At 46.3% G+C, this 22,803-nt stretch overlaps 1 protein-coding gene across 9 annotated transcripts in view; it reads left to right on the forward strand.

Annotated features, from left to right (window-relative positions):
• nav2a (neuron navigator 2a) overlaps positions 1–22,803 on the forward strand; it is a 200,949-nt gene that overhangs the window by 118,395 nt on the left and 59,751 nt on the right. For 8 of the 9 annotated variants that reach the window (XM_035628020.2, XM_035628024.2, XM_035628018.2 and 5 more), the window contains 6 exons: positions 1,807–1,924; positions 4,829–4,881; positions 16,220–16,292; positions 17,470–17,707; positions 17,941–17,997; positions 20,935–21,068. In XM_035628020.2, the coding sequence (XP_035483913.2) occupies positions 1,807–1,924; positions 4,829–4,881; positions 16,220–16,292; positions 17,470–17,707; positions 17,941–17,997; positions 20,935–21,068 (673 nt within the window). The remainder of the gene's footprint in view (positions 1–1,806; positions 1,925–4,828; positions 4,882–16,219; positions 16,293–17,469; positions 17,708–17,940; positions 17,998–20,934; positions 21,069–22,803) is intronic. The other variant, XM_035628016.2, reaches the window with a different exon arrangement.

Raw genomic sequence — 22,803 nt, forward strand, 5'->3', positions numbered from 1 at the left:
CGTGTGTGCGGCCGTGAGTGACGTGAACCCTCCCCGTGAGGCCAGGACGTGTGCGCGCGGCCTCCGAAGCGCCCTCGCACCTGTTGTAAGCCGCCACGCGAGCGGTGATTCGTCCCATGGGCGGCGTGAGGTCCGTTTACAGTGCAAACACAAAGGAGACAAGGGTCACACAACTGTGTCTCACACACACACACACACACACACACCTCATCCTGCACGTTGTGTGTCAACCTTGGGAGCCCAGGCTTGACCCTCAGCGGTGCCGCGTGCGCTCGTTGGGCACTAACCGATGCACTTGAATTTCACAGCAGTGACAGATTAATATTCCAGTGTCCAACTCGGGTAGCGAGGAAGTTTACATGCACAACAGAAACCAGCTTGCGGGCCGGGGATCGGGTCAGGGCAGAAATCGGACGTGGCGGCAGTTTCCAGTATTTTCGGACGACTTGCATCTTTTGAAATGACAGTTTTGCCTCCTGCAGTTTCTGTAGTTCCAATCAGTTTCATCTGTTATACTTTTTGTTAGATTATTTGCGAATTTCACTACGAGTGATTTGCTTTATCCGGGGCTGCAGCTAAGGATTCTTTTCATTATCGATTATTCTGTCCATCATTTTTCTCCATCAGTCGCGTAGTTGTGTGGTTCGTAAAATGGTGAAAAATGCGGATCGTGTTTCCCCAAAACCACAAGATGATGTTTTCATCTCCACACCAAAGATATTCAGCAAAGACACCAGAAAATATTCACATTTAAGAAGCTGAAATCAAAGACTTTTTTTTCACAAAACTACTTGAACCCGATTTATGAGAATAATTAGTGGTTCATTTACTAATCGATTACTAACCGGTTAATCCAATAACTGTGGCAGCTTTAGTTCTATCAGCTGCCACAGTTATTCGCCGGGGAAATCAGGTTTCATGACTGAAGTCACGTTTCTTTGGGCGACACGACAGTGAGCGAATCAGATTGCAGCAGAGAGCCGACACTATGAACACCAGTCATTTGAACGCGCCGGTTCTCCCTCAGCTCCCGCGTCTGTGCGACGCAGACGCAGACGCAGGCGCAGGCGCAGACGCAGGCGCAGGCGCAGACGCAGACGCAGACGTCCTCCTTCGGCCAAGCTGTCGCACGCGCGTCACGCATCTCGCCAGGCGGAGCCTCTTCTGAACTTGCACTTGTCAAACGCAAGCCCCCGACGGAGCCGCACATAAAGACAGATGCGCGATGTATCAATTTCTCAAATGTAACTCCGTCTTCATTAGCGGCGTGGAAATTTCTTCTTTAAACGATCTCCTTAGAAATGGAAACTCACTCAGCAAAAAGAGAGAGAGAGTTTGGCAACTCATTATGAGGGAAGCTATTCAGATTATTCAGATGCTCGCTCTGCCTCGCTCCCCCCCTCCCCCCCCCCCCAGGCGGTGAAGGGTCTTTTCTGTCCCCAGAGAGTGATGCCAGCGCGGCCCATTGAAAGCAGCCGCCGTGCGCTCCCTGATGAATGCCCCGGCCCAACACAATGGCCCCCGATTTGAATACCACGCGGAGCTGTGCCAGATCGGAGCCCCGACAAAAGAAAGGGGGCCACTCCGCTCCCACTCAACCGTGTTGTTGTTTCATCGGAGTCGTAAAAAAATTTGCTCCGACCATTTACACCTTTTGTAGTTTCCTCAAGTGTTTGATGGAGTTTTGAAACACGTGGACGACCTGACGGGGGTTTTGGGCCCCCTCCTCAACTGGATTTAACACTTCTGAATTTTCCTTTGGCCCCAAAATAAGCAAGTGTGTCGCGTCTGTGTGTCCGAACGCAGATCTACACGGACTGGGCCAACCACTACCTCGCCAGGTCGGGACACAAGCGCCTGATCAAGGACCTGCAGGCGGACGTCGCGGACGGAGTGCTGCTGGCCGAGATCATCCAGGTCGTAGGTAAGGACATCGCACTTTTTGGATTTTGATGGACACGTGAAGCGCATCACTAAAGACACGACTGACCTCAAAAGGAACTTAAAGTTCCATTTAAAAAAACAGGGACTTTGTCGTCAAATAACAATATCTTCATCTGCAGAGAGACTCGACTGAAATATTCAATGTTAATCATGCAAAGAGTCTACTTAGTGGCTGCTCAAGTGGAATTGTTTCTTCCATGTAGTTTGACAGAGTCAGGACCAATGAGAACATTAGTGTGGAAGGTCAAGTCCGTCTTCCCCGGGTTGGCACTTGACTTATGAGATTAACTTTAAGAGGAAAATGTCCTCATCCCATTCAGAAACTGAGAACACAAAATTGAACACAATGCTTGTGTTTGCTACTTGCTTGAATTTTGGATAAAGTTAAATTGTTTCTGATTTTTTTTTTATCTGAACAAACACATGACACATTTTAAACCATAAAACTTGTGTGTCCTCTAATTTCTTACCCTTCTGTTATTAAGAAACACAATTCTGCTTGTTTATAGCATAATACCAACTCTTTCAACGTATGTATTCATAGAAATATGCAATTTACCGCAGCTGTTAGGTGCTGGAAAAATCTACCTTGAAAATGCTTGAAACGTGCTTGAATTTGACTTTGGAAAAGGAGCATGAACCCTGAATATTCTTTTGTATTACTTGAGTGATTATCACTATAAGTTATTGCCTAAAAGGAATTTGCAGTCCAAACACAACAGACAACATACGGACAAAAGAAAAATATCGCTCATGATGAAAGAGCATATTTTCCGCTGTATATTAATTTCAATCCCACTCTTACTGGTATAGACACTAATACCCTTTGACCCAGTTATCAATAGAACAGTGTGTTCACATGACAGTAGTCATGGTCCCGCTGCTCTTCTGACCCTCGTCTGCATCGTCATCGCCCTCGTCATTTTTCAGTCAGGCCGTCCCGCAGCAGCCTGTCATTTCATCTTCCTCCCCCCCGACACCAGCTGACGGGTGACTCAACATGTCCCCCCCCCCCCCCCCCCCCCCCCCCCCCCCCCCCCCGTGTTACTGACACACAGATTTTTTCTTTTAATACTTTCTGTGCTAAGAGTCATACTGTGCTCATACTGTAGCTGCCGGTGCATGGCTTTCATTCCGATGCTCGCTGGCTCCAGCTACCAGCCACGATGGCGGCGGTTTGGATTTTTCCTCATTGTTCCAGCGCGAATACCTGGATGAGGACTAGAGACGAAGCGGAGCTGAGTGTGTCCGGTCCTGAAACTTATTTGAGAAAGTAAAAGTAAGCGTACGACGATGATTCATTGTGATGCTATCTGTAATGTACTCTGCCGCGCTTGAACAGATTTTGAAAGGGAGACGTAAAGATGAGGACGAGCAGACTGACCAATAAAAGCTTTCCGAAAAAAAGGCCCTGTGCCTCAGCATCATCCTCTTCATCCATTTTCCTTCTCCTTCTCAAAAAATCGCGTCCGTGCGCAGTATTGACAGTACACGCGCTCCGACAGCTGACCTCTCTCACATTCAACCAACGCATCCTGGCCCGACTCTCTCCCGCCCGCCGCCGCCGCCTGAAACCGGAGCAGCCTCGCTGTGACAAAGGCCCGCGATCGGATGTGGCACCTGGAACCGGGACTCGAACTTCTTGCTCTGAGGCGAAAGTGCTACCTGAGGATAATCTGTTCTGCAAAATTCTAAACCTTTAACATATGTATTGTTTTGTCCCCAGTCCGGTCTTCATCAAGTCTGGCCGCCGGGTCGTAAACCAGACAAATTATGTCCGGTCATTGTGTTGTTGTTTTTACATTTCTTTATCCTGGGAACATTTAAACTGTGTGGATGTCTTAAGTGGGTGTCTCACAATTACAGAGGAGCTGCCTCCTGTGGGTGTCACACAAACCGTAGACGACAGTAGTAGCGTGAAATCATTCATCATTTAAATATCTTAACACATTTGTTTGGCTTTTTTAAAAATTTTTATAAGTGTGGAAGTTCACTGAAGTCCCAGTAAAAACACAGGGGTTAGTTTTATTTGCAGAACAGGGACAAGTGGCTATAGCTTTACTTTACTGTCTTGAGTCCAGACGGCCAAAAGAAGTTAACATCAAAAGTTATTACACTGAATAAAAATAGATTGAAATCTTTATTTTGAGGCAAAATAACTTTGTCATCGACATCTCTGCCAAATCTTTTCTTTATGAGAACCCCCTCTTTGAACTGGATACTTTACCTTCTGAACGGAAAATCTCCAAAATTACAATTTTGAAATTAAATCCCGGAAAAGCAAACCTCTTTTGTTCGACCGGTGACGAGGACTTAGCAAGTCAACACAGCTCTTTGTTTTGAGTGGGTCACAGTCCCAAAAAAAAGTTCCAGTATCAATATTACATTCACCGCAGGACGCAAATGATTTATAGTGGTGCTGTACGTGGTCCTCAGGGCGGAGCTGCGCGGCGAGGCCCACCGGTGCCTCCTGATGCAGGACAGCTGACGCCGGTGTCTCAGCTGCTGTGGGCCGGGCCTCTAATGGACGGGAGGAATCCCTGACACACACACACACACACACACACACACACACACACACACACACACACACACACACATACACCCCGCCCACCAACACTCCCATACCGGTCGGGCCCCCTGTGGCCCCCCTGTTCCCATTTGCTGTGACAAGATAGTGTTTCATGTCTCAGTGGGAGGGGGGGGGGGGGTCCGAACACCTCCACTCTCCTCACTCAGCCAGAAACTGTCTGGGACACACTCACACACTCCGCTGGAAATAAAAGAGAGGATTACCTTAAACCAAACCCAAGTGACAAGACTTCTCACCCTCTCTTCTTCTTTGACCTCTCTGTCTCTGCCTCCTCTTTGTGTCCGTCCTCAGCCAATGAGAAGATCGATGACATCAACGGCTGCCCCAAGAGCCGCTCTCAGATGGTGAGTGACCCCCCCTCCTGTGCTTGTTCTGTGGGATCGGACGTTGTTGCCGATTTTTTTTTTTTTTGCTGTCTGTCGGAAGCCGCACACTTCCTCACGTCCCGTCTCGCCGCCGCCGCCCCCGCCTCGCTCGGCCCCCTGGCCGGCCCCCTGGCTCGGAGCGGCTGCGGCCTGAACGGTTGTAGATGGGAACGGTAAGTCCATTTTATTTTTACTTCTTGTGGCCTTGCGGGGCGGCCGTTCGTGAAAACCCTCTGGCTCAGACTTCTGGCAGTTGGCGCCCAGTTGAAAGCACCACAGGCTTTTGGTTTTTTTGGGGGGGGTTCAAGCTTTAGGCCTCATCTTATTACACTTGCAAAAAAAAAAGGAAAAAGGAGACAGCGTTCCTGTCCTCTCAAGGAGTGAGCGCTGCCGGCAGGAGGCTTCCGCTCGGATGACAACGGAAATGTTTACTGTCTGTTGGGATGTGTTCTTGTGCGTACAGTGACATTTAGCAGGTATGTACTGTAAGTGGGCTTTTGGCTCTGCCAGCGCTGCTGGTGGGATCTGTTTTTTATGTGTGTGCTTTCGCAGTCTACTGTTCTCTGTGGGAATCGGGCCGACGGTCCCCGAGACAGGGGGCTGCCCTCCGCTGAATGTGAGGGGTCATAAACTGGGCCAGTGTGCCAGCTGAGGGGGCTATTTTTGGCCACCAGCCAGAGAACGGAGGCCTCACAAAGCACGACAGAGAGAGACACACACACACACACACACACACACACACACACACAGAGCTAACAACTGAGGAAGAGGTGGAAACACAGCTGATCCCTGAACCCTTCGTCTTCATTGCAGACATACCCACATGCACTCGTATTTTTATATATATATATATATATATATATATATATATATATATATATTTATATTTGTGTGAGGTCACCCTGATGGTTTTCTCGTGCTTTTCCAGTTGTTTTTTTATTCTTTATCGTGCTCTGTTGTCTTGTTTCTAATGCTATGGGTACATCTCAACTTTTGTAAATAGTACAACCCCTCGAGTTTGTCAGCCAGCATTTATTCTCAGTTTTATCATAACCGTTTATATATTAACTGGCTCAGTTGATCCTGCGATGTCCCAACCGGCCGTGTGCACGTTTATGTGGGGAAAAAAAAGAAGTGGACGTTTTCTAATTACACGTGACATCCGAGGAGTGAATCGGATGAATGAAATACTTCAGCTGCACATGGGAAAATCTGAATACAGCAAAAGCAAAAGGGGAAAAAAAAGTGATATGCACGACGAGGCACAGCCCACATAAGTGTAACTGAAACAGAGTAAGAGGTTGTAAAAACACTCCAGGAGCGGGAGAGTTTTATTTATATCTTTAGTGAGGATTGTTTTTTTAAAATGTGACGCGCATGAAGAAAAAGGGTCAAAAGTACAGTGAGTCTGTTGCAGAGAGCAGAAGAAGAGTATAGTTGATGCCCGATGAGTCTATAATTCACTGGGAACGTAGAAGCATCTGCACGGTCGGGAGTTCAGGAATGAAACTGACACTTTCCCCCGAATTAAAATGCAGCTCTGTTCATGGTTATTATGTTAAGCGTCACTAACTATCCCTCCGTTTGTGAGAAGCTCTGTTGTAAGACCAGAGTGGACACGTGGGGGTTATGAAATATGATTCTACTGACATATATATATATATATATATATATATAAAAACATATTTTTTTTCTTTGTTGCACGTTTCTTTATTGCGACGTCGGTCCTTCGTCTGGAGTCCTGTGGAGAGATGACGACTCAGTCTGTCCAGCCATCTGATTGGTCCGTAACCAGGAAGATTTTTTTTTTTTGTTGATCTGATCCGGAGCAGGTTTAGGTCTGAGCTGCGCAGGTTACCATGGCGATATATGTAGTCTTTCTATATGTAGATCTCCGCACATGTTCACCTTGGCAGTTTGTCCCACTGATGTTCCTCTGTTTGATCATTGATTTGCTATAGATTTTTTTTTTAATTAAATTTGCATGAAATAACCCCACACATTAAAATGTCTGCCCTCCCTCTCTGCTCCCCGTCCCACTCAGATTAAGTGCTCCCAAAAATATATTTGGTCTGTGATCTTGATCAGAGAGGATGAATCGTGTGTGTGTATGTGTGTGTGTGTGTGTGTGTGTGTGTGTGTGTGTGTGTGTGTGTGTGTGTGTGTGTTTGTCGGTCAAGAGAGAGACTTAATTTTATAGTGTGCATCGAAGCAGCGTGATATTGTTTATTGGATAATAGCTGTCAAAATCAAAGTGCATTCATCTTAAGCGGATAAGCTCTGATGTTGCTGTGTGTGTGAGCGTGTGTGTGTGTGTGTGTGTGTGTGTGTGTGTGTGTGTGTGTGTGTGTGTGTGTATCCTTGGATCCCCGTGTGTAATCTCGCTGAGTCTGTCGGCTTTAAAGCAAAATGCGAGTCAGTCAAGCAGTGCTGAGGGCAGGTGCAACCGCTGTCATTATGCAAATGTCTGCTTTGTGTGTTGTAGTACTGTCAAAACAGACACACACACACACACACACACACACACGGGTCCTGAGTGTGTGCGTGTGTGTGTGTGTGTAGTCGGCAGCCGGGGGCGACCGGGGCCCACCAGAGTCCACTCTCCCTGCACTTGATTTCATTGCCGCCTCCGAAGCCGCTGCCAATGAGCCGCATTCGACCTCCCCTCCGCGTCCGAACGGATGCACATGGAAATGAGCTCCGTCGGCCGACAGTAAAAACAGTGTAGCAACTCTCGCACCAACCCGCCGGCATGCTGGGTGTCCTGCAGGCCGGGGAGAGCGGCCGCTTTCACAACTGTCACCTCCTCGTTAAACGGACCCCCATCGGCGGGGTCACTCTCCTTTACCACCCGGGACGTCCGTGTGTGTGTGTGTGTGTGTGTGTGTGTGTGTGTGTTGATTTGACACGGAGCTGTTAAAACTAACACAGGAGGCCACGTCCAAACAGAGACACGCAGACACACATTGATGGTCTGCGTCTCGTCCGACAGCACCGCGTGTCCGAGGCGGCTCCTGAAGGTAACGGGCACTCCCCTGCTGGAGGCTCGGACGTTTCAGCAAGGGGCTGATAATTAGCAATTTATTTATTTTTTGAACAATCCGGTCCACCTTCATTTCATGCGGTTCCATTGAAGTCTGACAGTGGATTGATTCATGCACCCAGTTCTTAGGGATAGTCAGAATTTGAAAACTGTTGCCAACTTGTCCTGTGGATTTTAACGGAGTACTAGGAGACTGTTTCCTCAAAGAGTTGTTGCTATTATATTTTTTTTAGAATCCAAAAAAAATATTTGAACACATTTCACTTGTGTTGTGTTAAAGTGTTAAAGTAACAGAACATGGACGAATAGAGCCAAATATTGCTGCATGGCAATATCCACATGGTACGTGGTTTTTATTTTACAGTATAAGTATCGTTTATGTAATTTGGATGAACTGGACCTTATAGATGAAATTATTTCTCGGCCTTTGATGGATGAGATTGCGGACCATTTATATCTATATTTACATTAGAAAGGTGTAGACAACCTAACACATATTCAAACATGAATAGACAAGCGGAGGATGACAGAGAGAGGGGAAGAGTCTGGATTTGTGTTTGTGAACAGTTTTGTTACTTGGTTTTTTCTCTCTTTCAAGTCCTTTGTTTGCTGGACTGGACTGTTTCCTCCAACCTGCTGGTTTTCTGCTGCTGTCAGAGAGGGAGGGAGGGAGGGGGGGGGGGGGGGGTAAGACCGATCCCTCTCTCAGTCAGTTCGACTGACACACAGACACTCGGGTAGAAACCGGCAGAACCAGGCTTCGAGGAATGTTAAATGAGTGAGTGTGTTAGTGTGTTCAACTGCCTGACGATCAAACTTCAGTTCATCATCCGCTGGGTCTTTTTTCTCTCTTTCACCTGATCAGAACACGCCCACTGCTTAACCCGCCTGCTCGCAGCCTCTACGCGGACTCTGTTGTCGCGGTTCGTAGTCAGCACGGTGACGGTGGCAGCTTCCCACCGGTTTGCGCGAGGACGTAGATTTGACACAGAGGAATGTGCTTTAAGGTGTCGCAGGTGGCGAGGCTCTCTTTCCGCAGGTAAGCGGGACGAGACTCCGAAACGGCGTTTCATTAATGATTCAACAGGTCGGCTGATGTTTGATCAGAGGGAGAGGTACTGTGTGTGTGTGTAGTGTGTGTGTGTGTGTAGTGTGTGTGTGTGTGTGTGTGTGTGTGTGTGTGTGTGTGTGTGTGTGTGTGTGTGTGTGTGTGTGTGTGTGTGTGTGAGTGTGTGTGAGAGAGAGAGAGAATTCCCCGGCTGAGTCAGCTGGTCAAACTCAGTCCATCACATGATGGACTGAGTTTTGGTTTCTAAGCAACCAAAGATACATTATATATTATGTTCTTTTTTTCAAGAGTAGAAAACAGAAAACCGCTGAACTCAACAACTGCTGAACTCAACAACTTGTTCAACAACAAGTTGTTGAACTCAACAACTGGATCCACAGGCAACAAAAAGCTCCGTTCATTCGGATCCCGCGACGTCGCCGTTTTAACACGACTCCTTGTCATTTCCACCTTTTGCTTGTTTGCACTAAACCGAAGAAGCCAGCATGTTGCCGCCCCAGCGCAGTGAGGTTTTATAGATTCTACCATCTGACTTCCTCCGCCGCCGCCGCCATAAAGGCGGAACAGCAATGTCCCCTATTCCACGTCCGTACTTTCTATACAGTGGAACGGAGGCACAGCGTTCCCGCCCCAGGAACAGAAGCTATGAAATACAAAAATCAAATACCACAGCCCTGGCTGCCACTCGTGACCTGTGCGTGTGACACTTCCGATTTTTTTCTTTTTCTCGAGACTGATAATGCCAGAGTTCGGACCACATGATGCCCAGCACGGCGTTCGCTTTATTTTGTCCACCTCTTGTACATACGCACTGACATTCGGTCACGTCATCAGTTGCATTAACAGTCAGTCCATTCATAGATGTGACACGGCAAGTTTATGAGAAATTATTGCAGAAACACGAGCCCTGGAAAAGGTTACGCTCCTTTTTTTAAATCAATATATATATATATATATATATATATATATGTGCAGATAAATACAGCGCAAATATTTAAAAGCAGATTTGCCCTAATCTCCTCTGGGCACAGATCAGCAGAGAAACGTTGAGGCAGCCACCAGATTACTTTGTTCGTTCTTGTGTTTGTGAAAGCATGATTAGGAAAATCAAAAAATGCATTAGCATATTAGAATAGTAATCTTGAGATATGGATTTAGAGAGAAGAAACACTGTGAGCAAGATTACAGACATGAATGAAGTCACAGCACCAGGTCTATGAAGGTGCACTTGCAGACGCAGTGGGACAGATCATGCTGCCTGAAGTGGATGTGCGTGGTTTTTGCATTTTGCTCATAGATGTGATTTTTATCGATAGGCAGTAAAAAAAAACAAAAGAAAACAAAGCATCTCTCTCCTCTGAGGCGATTGAACCCCTGCATGTGTTTATCAGGAGATGAGAAATGATTGTTGTTGATGTCAAAGTTCGGCCTGGAAGCTGTAACATGTGAAACCGTGTGTGTGTGTGTGTGTGTGTGTGTGTGTGTGTGTGTGTGTGTGTGTGTGTGTGTGTGTGTGTGTGTGTGTGTGTGTGTGTGTGTGTGTTTGTGTGTGTGTGGGCGGGCAGACGCTGACAGATTTAATCACGTATATACATACACACACACACACACACACACACACACACACACATACATACTGTACACGGCATGTTGTCTCACAATCATCTTACGTGACCAGATTCCACAAGATGATGAAGAGTTTTCAAACATGAAGCCAATGTTGTTACACCGCAGGCGTAACAGTCGGTACAGTTTCAACATATTTGAAATATTAGCCATCGGCAAATCGTGTTGTTTATTGGCCGTGTGAAGGAGGTTCACTTGCACTGTTTGGTTTTATTTGTATATTCTAAATATAATTGAACTAAATCACTTTTTAGTCCAGTTTATTTCAACTTATATTTGCAGTTTATACTTACAAATGCAAATATACTTACTTTTAATAATTACTGTAGATTAAACTCACCGTGTAAGAAGCATGAGTAGATGAACATATCGATATGCCGATGTCGATATTTTAGGAGTACAAGATTTCCCATACATATATATATATATATATATATATATATATATGTATATTTATGCATGTATTGAATTAAGAAAATAAAAATAATAACATTTGCAGAAATACGTACATTTTCTGTACGTAAAAGGTAAATATAAATGCACGTTTTTTTTGTGCATTGTTTATTCTGTACAATAAAAAGATTTCATATCGCTAAACAGAAACCGCTGATATCCATACGTCTGTGAAAGGCTCATATCGGCCGAGATCATCCACCTTTACCTCCACGTTAACCAAACTTATCTGGAGGAGAAGACCGAGGCAAAAAAGTCCCTTTTGTTCTTACCTGTGCGATGAGGGACATTTTAAAGGAAGTGGTTTAACCCAGATACACTTTGTTCGGCGAACGTCCTGTAAACTGTCTGTGCGTCAAAGCACAACAGCGACAATGAGAAGGAAATTATGATGAGGCAGGATGATCATTGAAGGGAGATCACAGAGTTTGTGATGGCGTCATTAGAAATATGCTTGTGACGCGTTTATTGTTATAGACTCTGTGTCTTCCCAGGTCTACGGCGACGACAGTCAGTCCAGATACGCTGAGACTTTTTGCCCATTGCTGCTCTTGAATCTGGGTCAGAGGCGCTTTTTTTTTTATTCTGATACGAATAAGATGATGTGGAAATCACAAACAACTTGAAGAGTTTTGACTCCGCATAAGATTTTCACATCAGCAACTTTGGTTTAAAAATATCAGTCTTCAAAAGCGCGTGTCAGTTATATTCTGCTTCAGTCACATACGTCTTGGTCACACCTCCTCTCTCTCTCTCTCTCACACACACACACACACACACACACACACACACACACACACACTAAGACAACACACTCACACACACACACACACACACACACACATGTACACACACACACACACACACACAAAGACACACACAAACACACACACACACACACACACACACACACACACACACACAAACACACACTTAGACACACACACACACAGATACACACTAAGACACACACTCACACACACACACTAAGACACACACTCACACACACACTAAGACTCACACACTCACACACACACACACACTAAGACTCAAGCACACACACACACACTAAGACTCACACACACACACACACACACACACACAATAATAATAGCATCCCTGTGCTGGGAGGTAGTGTTTGTTCAGAGCGTTGTCGGCCGCCCGGCCCCATACCGCTGCTGCTGCTGCTGCTGCCGCCGGGAGCCGGAGCAGAGCGGGAGGTGACGGTGGCGTTGGCGGAGGTGTGAAGCCAGGGGGGAGCGGTCGCTCTGCAGGAAAGAGATCACACATCCAGGCAGGTAGGAGCCTCCACCCAGCTGCAGGCGTAAGTCCGCCGGGTCCTACCCAGCGCCGGAGGGGATTTGTTCACGCTGTGTGGATTCATATCTGAGCTTGTGAAGAAGGTTTGTCCAGTAGATTCATTTCGGGATTTCATTGATTTTTAGCTGTCAGTCGTTTGGCTTCGTGTGTGTGTGTGTGTGTGTGTGTGTGTGTGTGTGTGTTTTTCATGTTTTCTGTCATCCGTCATTCCGGTGGTCTGAACTCGGAAGTTTGTACAGAACAGAGGAGCAATGAACCAAAGACGGAACATAAGACTTTTACAGTATAACTAGTGCCATAGAGAAATACTTTCCTATTGCTGCTTTGGTGGTTCAGATTTCCTAATCTATCTGTACAAACATGTGACGAGCGATGTCAGGCTCGTCACCCGTGCCGATCTACTTTCTTTAATTTTGGTTTCGCCTCCACAGAGAGGGAGGAGGAACTTGTCATCACGCGAACGGCGTTTGAAACTCCTCGGCCTCAAGGGGCAGATTCATCTTTGTCGTACATTAACTCGTTGAATGTGACAGATCGCGGATATGCAGTTAAATAATATACACCGTTGGGTTTTCATTGGAATCGTTACAATGAAGTTAAACATAGAATCCAGTGAGTTAAGATTATAGATTAAATGGTGCTCTGTGCAGAAGTTGGGGCGGGGGGGGGGTCTCAGCAGTTGCGATGAGGTATCGTAATGAAGCGTATGCTGCTGCTATTTAAGCAACAACTCCACCAGGGGGGTTTGGAGCGGCCTTGTGTGAAGTCGAGGCTCGGGGGATTAAAGAACCAGGTTTATTTTTAAGGCGCTGTTGGTCGTCGGAGAGAGAGACAGTCTGCGCTCCGCCTGTTCCCATTTCTTTCCTCTTTTTTTTTTTTAGCTGTATCACCTCTAAGGACGACATGTGTCGGCCCCCCGTCGAACAGCTGTTTCTGGGGTCGGAAGGTCACGGAAATGACAGCAGGGGGCAGCACTGCTGTTTCGACTCAATCAGTGACCGGACGGAAGTCTGCCGGCCTCGGTCAGGGCGGACACAGTGGAGCGGGTCGTCCACCGACCAGAGGGTCGGAGGTTCGGTTCCCGGGGTTCTTCAGTCGGCATGTCGGAGTGGGCGAGACCCTGAACCCCCTGTGGGGGGGGGGGGGATGTCGATTGTGTTTCCAAAACCCCCCAAGATGATGTTTTTGTTTCGGCCACACACCAAATATATGCAGTTCACTGTCGCAGAGGAGCAAAGACACCAGCAAATATTCACATTTAAGAAGCTGAAATCAGAGAATTTGGCCCTTTTTTTTTGACGGACAGTTTCTGTAATGGACTAAACTGTAATAGAAGTCAGTAATAATCTGGTTGTGGGCGTCGTTAAATCCGGTAGAATCACAGTTATTATCTGATATTCTGGTGGCGGTTGTAGCAAGTGACTTCACATATGGTTATGAGTGTTACAGATATTGTTAGGATGTGAGTATTATTAATATTGTTTCATACTGGATGGAAGTCACAGCAGTAGAGTAGTAGCGTTAGTTTAATTTATACATTTTTTAAAGCTGTTCTCAGACATGAACTTTTGGGAATATTGGGTCCGGACATTGTCACAGCGAGCGAGTGGACGTGTTGATGAGCGTAAAACAAAGAACTCTCCTGTCCTTAGCAGAATCATCATCCTGTCCTGCCGGCTGCGTCTCCGCCCAGCCGCCGCAGAGTATTCCAGCAAATGTTCCTGTCGGTGTGAACGCGTCCGACTCGTCCTGCTGCGTGTGAAGGGGCCAAAACTCCGGGAGAGAAATTTGCCAGAAGCTTAGTAGATGTCGCAACTGAGCCGCTAAAGTCGTGGGCTCAGTGGATCGAGTCCGATTGGCCTCCAGTGTGTCCGCAGCCGGCCGACGGTCTGTCCAATGGAGACGGATTGGAAATGAGCCTCCTTCTCTCCGGCTGCTCGCCTCGCAGTCGGACACTTCCTAACGGGAGAGGCACAGAGGGAGCTCTGGGTCAGGTTATATTTAGTCACCGCGTATTAACTGTAATCATGTCATTAATCTTTAGAGAGCGCCCCCCCCCCCTCTCAGCAGCCCACACCCCGGCCCTCTCTTTTCTTTTCTTTTTAACAGAGGACATGGCTCCGTGTGTGTATTTTAGTTTTGGAAACCACACGCAACTGTTGTATCGCCGCTCTACATCTCCCCCCCCCTTCCCCTCCTCGCCTGTGAGATCCGATTTAGCCCGTTGTGCTTTAAAAATAGGTTTGTGTGGTGCGTGCGTATCGTTGCACTTAAGCCTCGGTGGTGTGATAAATGTCACGCCCAGGAAGATTTAGTGCGTCTTTAACCTCTGTTCATACTGTAAAAGGCTTTTAATATGTGCGTTTCACAGCCATCTCTTCAGTTAATTGCCCTGCCTGGGGTATCAACTCTGTACGCACTGTGGGAGAGAAACATTCACGCCACGTTAACACGTGTGTGTGTGTGTGTGTGTGTGTGTGTGTGTGTGCGTGTGTGTGTGTGTGTGCGTGTGTGTGCGTGTGTGTGTGTGTGTGTGTGTGCGTGTGCGTGTGTGTGTTGTGCCTGGTGGTGTTTGCTCGATGGAAACAACAGTTGGTAAACTTTGATCGCACAATCGTCCACGTGCTTGATGACTTTTTTCTGTGGGGTTTGCTCTGCGACGACGTGGGGGCCGGGCCGGCGGGGCTCGGTGTTACACTGGGTCACGTGGGCTCTAAAACAAACCCCCGTCTGCCTATCGGATCGCCTCCTCGGCCCAGTGACAGCTCAGCAGTCGGCTCGGGTTGCCAGGGGCTGCTGTCATGGCAACTGAGGCGGTGTATAGATGGTTACCGTGGCGCCACTGACAAACGTCCGCGTGGTTTTGGATCCAGTTCTTTTGTTGTTGACAGTGTCACCGTGTTGTGGGTTTATCTGTGGCCACAACACGAACAGTCAATCATCTGCCACCTTCCAACGCCAGTATGTTTATGCTTTGTGTTTTTTTAATTTCAAGTGCCAGAGGAATTAGGATTCTGGTCCCGTGTGTTCGTGTTAAGGTTTGACACATTGAAAACGAACATACAGATTCAAATGAACCAATGTGGAAACACTTATTACACCAAATCTCCTGCAAATCTTGTATTCTTAAAAGTCAAAAGAAAGATATACATGTGTTTTCTTTTTTAATAAATACATATCTCATTCAGTTTTCAATTTAATCGGTAGTAGATGTTCTGATTTGAGTAATTTGACTAGTGCCACAACAACATAACTCATTTGTAAATTTGTGTTCATGAGTTATCACTTTTTTACACATATTGTCCGTGTATAAATACATTATATTCCTGAACAAGACAAATTCATTGTCCAAAGATCGAGGCTATCATATCAGCATGATTACACATGTGCATTTCGATGCAGATGTTCATCCAGATGCATTTTTATTTTGATTCTATGATTTAAAATGTATATATGATTGAATTATGTATTTCCTGCCAAAGGCAATCCAATTAACATCTGTAGATTACATTTCCCATCATAAAAGCCTTCTTTCTCACTGGTCCGGCAACTGAATAAAATCAATAAATATTGACAAGGATATGCAATCGATATTCAACCTTTTTTATTCTCGTCTTTTCTGATAATTCTAACAAGTTAGCTCCTTTTGTGCTGCCAACCTTCCGTTCTCGATTAACTAAGTTCACTTTCACTTTTGCCATCACGCTCTCAGGGCGCGACAGAACGGCCGGCAGGCATCATACAAATATGCAAAGGTTGAACGGAAATGTGCAGCTCACCGTGTCTGTGTCTGTCTCCCTGTCCAGATCGAGAACATTGACGCCTGCCTCAGTTTCCTGGCGGCCAAAGGAGTCAACATCCAGGGTCTGTCTGCAGAGGGTAAGCTGAGCACCAACCAAGCCCCCAGGCCCAAGGCCTGGCTCCACCAGGTCAACTACTGAACTACTGGATAAGACGTCATAAGACGTCCTTCATGCTATGGAGAAAAAATAATATATGAGGAATATTGACCTTTAACACGCAGAGGCATTCATATTGTGAGGCTGTGTCATCGGGACACGTTCAAATATGTTGACTCGACTCGGGGCTAATGTACCGGAAAACTCACCACAGGGCAAAATTGCATTTTTAATGTCGCCTGTATGAAATAAATAAACTGGCCTGAGTTTTTCCTTTCACAATTTATTACCCACATGAGGAATGCCAGGGAATAATAGCGATGGTGTTCTCACTGGGCAGAGGATGTTGGATCAGTGAACAGTGGTCACCCTTGACAACAAGAAGGATATGGCGATCATCTCTCTGTTCTATAAGGAGTTCATATTGTGCACGGATTTTCATCTTGCAGTCCTGGAACAAGCAATTCATATAACTCATATAACTTATTCATATAAGGCCAATCAGATTTGAGAGCGGGAGTAGAAACACACGTAATGTCATTAGTACCAGATGAAGGAGCTGACAAGTCATTTCATGACATGCTGGAACGACCACAGTGAACTGTGCCTCGACAGAAGCTGCCGGAAGATTTGCGAAACCTCTTTTGCAACTAACGATTATTTTCATAATCGATTAATCTGTCGGTTATTCTCTCGATTAATCAGATTAGTCGTTTGCTCCATAAAATGTTATAAAATGGGTATGAAACATGTCAAAGTGATGTTTTGAAACCAGAACATATTCACATTGAAGAAGCTGAAATCTCTGAAATTTCCCCGATTAAAACTACTTGAACCGACAAGTCGTTTATCAAAATAGTTGGTGATTAATGTAATTGATTAGCTGTTGCATGCTCTGAATATTTTGGTCAATACTTTTTGGTCACAAACTTGTCTGATTGTCTGTCACGTTGGCTTTAGTTTGAGTTTGATGGCACAACCGTGGCCTGTTAGCAGTTTTAGTTTCTTGGAACAGATGAGACGAGCGGCGCTCGTTTTCTTTGACTGAACCGACAGAATTTCTCTTATCTTATCTTTTTTCCCCGCCGTTCTTTCTTCACATCTTCCCTTTTCCATTTTAACATTCCACACATGTCTCCCTTCTCCTCTGCCCACAGAGATCCGGAATGGAAATCTGAAAGCCATCCTCGGCCTCTTCTTCAGCTTGTCCCGCTACAAACAGGCGCAGCAGCAGGCGCAGCGGCAGCAGCCGTCTCACGCGCCCGCCGCCCCGTCCCAGGGCGCCCACCCCCCCCTCAGCCAGCAGAGCAGCGCCCCGGCCCAGCTCGGCCACGCTCCGCATGGGACTCCGGCCCTCGCGGCCCAGAGAGCAGCGCAGGCCGAGATGCAGTCCAGGTGAGAGGCGACATTTGTATGGGACGCCCTGGAAGCCGACCAGGAACGTACGACCTTGAAACGGGGGTGGGGGGGGGGGGGGGCGAACGCCTTCGTCTCTGCGCTCTTCACTTTTCCTGCTGTTTCCAATCCATCATGTTGTCATCTCTGTCGTCCTGTTCACACTTCCTGTCGTTTTATAACCCTGACCTCTCCGTCTCTGTCCTCTCTTCCACGCCTCTCTTCTCCTCTAGGGACGGATCTCAGAGTAAACTGCTCAAGTTTTCCCTTGGTCAGAAAAAGACCTCTAGGTCAGCGTCTTCTGCATTTCTGTGTTCCTCTGCTCCCCCCCCCCCCCCCCCCCCTTCTTCTTTCCACCACCTCACCTCCTGTCCCGTCCCCTTTTCCAGGAAATAGGGAGAGGTAGAAATTGCCCCTAATCAGGCATAAGATTTTTCTTTTGTACTGTAAAGTACTCAGATTGCGTCTTTGTCTGTGATTAAGGGCAATATCTACCACGAGCACTGTCTAATATGCATGAGTGGTTGTGTCGGGGTAGATAGGAACCAAAGCTCCCGGCTCCATTTTTCGGACGGCCCTGTCCGTCTGGCACCGCGCCTCATTTGGCGAGCCTGCTAAATGGACTGTGACAGACCTTTAGATAACCTTTAAGCAAGTGTGTGTGTGTGTGTGTGGGGGGGGGTTTGCTTGGCGAGCACATTGCCCATATAATGTGACGTTAATAATTAACATGGGGAGGTTTTGTGTAGCCATGATATCATGACAATGTGTCGTTCAGATCTATCGTCAGTGTGCATTTGCTGTGATGCCTTCAAAGTGTTTTGCGTTTACGTTTAGGTTTTTGCATGTGTATCATATTGTGTGATAATGCACCTTGAAATTGGATTCAGAATGTGGCTTTGCATGATGCCCATCCCGGTTTCTGTTTGCGCTGCACCTGCCCCGCACCGGCCGCTCTCCAAAGCAGTGCAACGGCCCCACCCGCTGGCCAGCAGCTGTAACTACAAGATGAATCACTGGGAGTTACTGTACCTGCACTTAAAAATGTCGTCTTTTCCCTTTAAACAGCTCTGATTGATGGAAAAAAAGTATCCAGGCTTGATCAGATTGAATTACATTTTAAATGTGCTTAAATTTATGGATTTAACAGCATCTTATTTAGCTTATATGTTTTTTTAAAGACTTATTTTTACGTTTTATCAACAATATCAATAAAATAAATACATTAGACCTCACTAAAGTGCCATGAGTAAATATATGTTGTGATTTGGCGCTATACAAATAAAATCGAATTAAATTAAATTTAAATAAGTACGTTTACCACCTGATATTGTTTACTTCGGTACTGAGCAAATATGATAATCAGTGAATTCACCGGTATCCCTTGGACATCCGTGAAATTTAGTCAGGTAATAAACACATAACATCCAGCTCTGGAACAATTTTGAGGATATTGGAACATGTTCTCCAAGTGGAAGAGTTGAGCAGCCATGCCACAGATCGCCTGGCTCCACTTACAGAACATTTTTAGATAAATGCCCGATTTTTAAGGGTAAAGTCTTTTAAGATTTAAGGGTCAGGGGTAGATAGGGGTTAAGGTGGGGGGTTATGCATTTAGTTGTGGTGGTTAAGGTTCAGGGAGGGGGCTAGGGAATGCTTTATGTCAATGAGTAACGTCACAACTATAAAAAGACAAGTGTGTGTGTATTGTGTGTGTGTGTGTGTGTGTGTTTGTATTGTGTGTGTGTGTGTGTGTATTTATGGCTTTATTATACTGCCGGCAGTAAAAACTGACAGGGTAGAGATAAGCCCCCCCCCCCCCCCCCCCAATACAAACTGATGTCGACACACTGCAGCTCATTCGGAAAATGTTCTAACCATCAAATTGAACATTTCCTTCTGTCGCCTGATTGGTTGGGCCCATCATTTTAAAAGTCAAATGAGCGCAGGCGTTGCTCCTGACTCCCTAATAATATGGCAGAACCTATTACCTGGCAAAGAGCAGATAAATAACGGTCAGCCAGATTGAGTGGCATCCAGGAAATGAGAGTTTCTATAATGAACGTGGGTGAAAGAGAAAGAGAGAGAGCTGTAATCTGCTTATCAGCATCCGCCCTCGCAGTCCTATAGGATGATGATGCCGCCGGTAAATTAGCATTTTATTAGCAGTCCGTGCGCCACGGCCTGGTCAGATTACAGCCCGGCTCACGGGCCGTCACCAAAGGCAACCGACGGATTTACCACCAGGAATAAAAGTGTCATGAATTCCATTAGTCGCTCTAATCCAGGCGGAGGAAATAAAAAAGGAGCAGGACGTGTAATCTGAGTAAAAACCTGGATGCTCGCGTGCGTCCGCGCATCCGTCTCGCATTAGATTACTAACAATGTTGGCGTGTATGGGGAAAGGCGCAGAGCTGGAGCAAAAACAGTTTTCATTTATGCCCAAAATTTATGGCACAAAGCATAAAGATACACCGCAGAGGAGGCAGATGTGTGACTGTGTGGCGAGTGTAGTCGCAACAGGAAATCAATGCAGTAGGCCACAAATTCAAGATGTTAGGCTGCGTTAACTTCTTAGGCATCGACCCGAGATCCCAAACTGACACTTCACAACATGGTTGTGTGGGATTATGGTTTCTTGGCAGCTGCTTATATATCCACCGAACAGATAATAATAATTCATGACTTTATTTGTTCGGCACTCTTCTTAACAGTGACACAGAGCTTAGACCAAGTCTGTTACACAGGAAGTCTCATTAGTATTTCTATCTGCCTGAGACGTGACGTGTCAGTAGATGTTAGTTTATGCAGGGGAATATGATTAACGCCTCTGTGCTGCGCGTTGTGAACGTTCCCCCCCGCGAACGCAGACGGACAAAAGACACTCGTCCCTCTTTTACCCGTCGGTGTGTTTCGGCCTGTTCGCACAGAGACCCGCAGCTCCTCGGTGTCTGCGCCATGTCGACCTCCCGTGTTGGAGTTCACAGGTCGTCCGGAGTAGATGTGTGTGTGTGTGTGTGTGTGTGTGTGTTTGCGTCACGGAGCTGGAGGAACCTGGTGTGTGTGTGTCTGTGTGTCGTGAAGGTTTAGAACCAACAGACGTTCTCAAATGTCATCACCTTAAGGGACACTGAAACTATGTTCTGGCCTGTTTACGCCCCCCCCCCCTCTCTCTCTCTCTCTCTATCTTCTTCCTCTCTTCCTTCTCTCCTCTCTCTCTCCATTAGACTTCCCGGCCTCACGACGAGGGCGTCCACTGCCGGCGGTGACATCCCTCCAAGGAGCTCGGTCAGTGCTGCGGGGAACAGACGCAGCCAGGGCTTCAGTGACAAGACCAAAGGCAACTCGCACCTGAACAAAGGTACTGTACAAACCACAAGCGCACGCACACACACACACACACACGCACACACACACGCACACACTGACAAACTTATTTTGGTCTGGATGTCCCCATGATCTTTTAAAGGTTCTTGCTGTTGAGTTAAAAATCAGAAGAGTGATATTTTTTTGCGTCTTTACAGGAAGTAAAGTTAGAAAAGTAGACTCTGCAGCTCTTAACATTTTTCACGCTGCCGTCTTTTAAATTTGAATCGTGAATCCTCCGGGTGTATTCTTGTCATCGCGGTTGAAAATGCGAGCAAGCTTTGTTGCTTCGAGACCAAGGGAGAGTAGTAAAACCTGAGCCAGACGACGATGCAGCCTTCAGCCGTGAAATCAAGACGCTCTCAGTAAATAATCGCTCATCGACACAGTAAGTTGAGGTCGCGACCTCCGGTCGGCTGCTGTCATGACCGTGAGCATCCTCACAGGTGGAGATGTCGTACTGTACCTGGAGTCGTGTAACATCTTCATGATTGAATGTTTCTTACCAGAAAAAATAATAATAACTCAAACGACTTTATTGAAAAAATAATAACTCAAACGACTTTATTCCTGTAATATTATGAGAATAATGTTGTACTTGAGAAGAAAGTCCAAATATTACAAGAATTAAGTTACAATTTAAAGAGGAAAAAAAGTAATAATATTTAAAAATAAAAAAAATGTCCAGCCTTTTCGTACAAGTCTATTCTTCTGAATATGGTGCCTTAAATAATATTTTGTTATTCCTGAAACCTTTACTTAAGTATAACTCAAGCTGCTCCACATTCCTCAGTTTAATGCAGAGAACAGGCTGATCTCCTAGAATGACACATAGCCTGAAGTTACTTGTCATACAGTAATATTATGACTGTATTCTCCTCAAATCATGACTTTGTTTCTCGTAATCTTACAACTTCATTCTGAAAATCTCAGCTTTTCTTTCCCCATTTAAGTGGACCTTATAGCCAAACTAATGAATTATGAATGAACTGATGATTTTGTAGAAAATGACATTCATCCCATCCCATCCCAAGTCTATGAACCTGACATGTTGAACATGAGCAGGATTTTCACTAGTGGAACCAGGCGCCTGCTCTTAAAAGTGTCAATGCAACGACTTCCATCTGACGACACCATCGTGTTAATTCAGCGGAGGTACACACGCCAGATTCGAGAGAAAGACCTGTGTACTTTAACGCGCTTATTATTATTCAAACCGGTCTGACCCGGTTTAACTCATCCTGCCCAGTGTGACTGTTTCTGCAGCTCACAGGGCCGAGCGTGCTTGGCAGACTGCTTCGCTGTGACCGGTGTTGAAATGGCCTCTGTCGCCACTCGGTGAGCCAAGGCTTTATATAGACTGTGTTAGTGTTCACAGCCTAAACTCATTACCCTGCATTAGACGGAGAATTCTGACCGCCCAGAGAGAGAGAGAGAGAGAGAGAGAGAGAGAGAGACCGGGGCGAGAGAGAAAGTGTGTGTGTGCCTGTGTGTGTGTGTGTGTGAAAGAGAGAGAGAGAGAGAGAGAGAGAGACCGGGGCGAGAGAGAAAGTGTGTGTGTGTGTGTGTGTGTGAGAGAGAGAGAGAGAGAGAGAGAGACCGGGGTGAGAGAGAAAGTGTGTGTGTTCCTGTGTGTGTCTGTGTGTGTGTGTGTGTGTGTGTGTGTGTGTGTGTGTGTGTGTGTGTGTGTGTGTGTGTGTGTGTGTGTGTGTGTGTGTGTGTGTGTGTGT

Source organism: Scophthalmus maximus, chromosome 4, assembly GCF_022379125.1.
Source record: "Scophthalmus maximus strain ysfricsl-2021 chromosome 4, ASM2237912v1, whole genome shotgun sequence".
Taxonomy (NCBI): Eukaryota; Metazoa; Chordata; class Actinopteri; order Pleuronectiformes; family Scophthalmidae; genus Scophthalmus; species Scophthalmus maximus.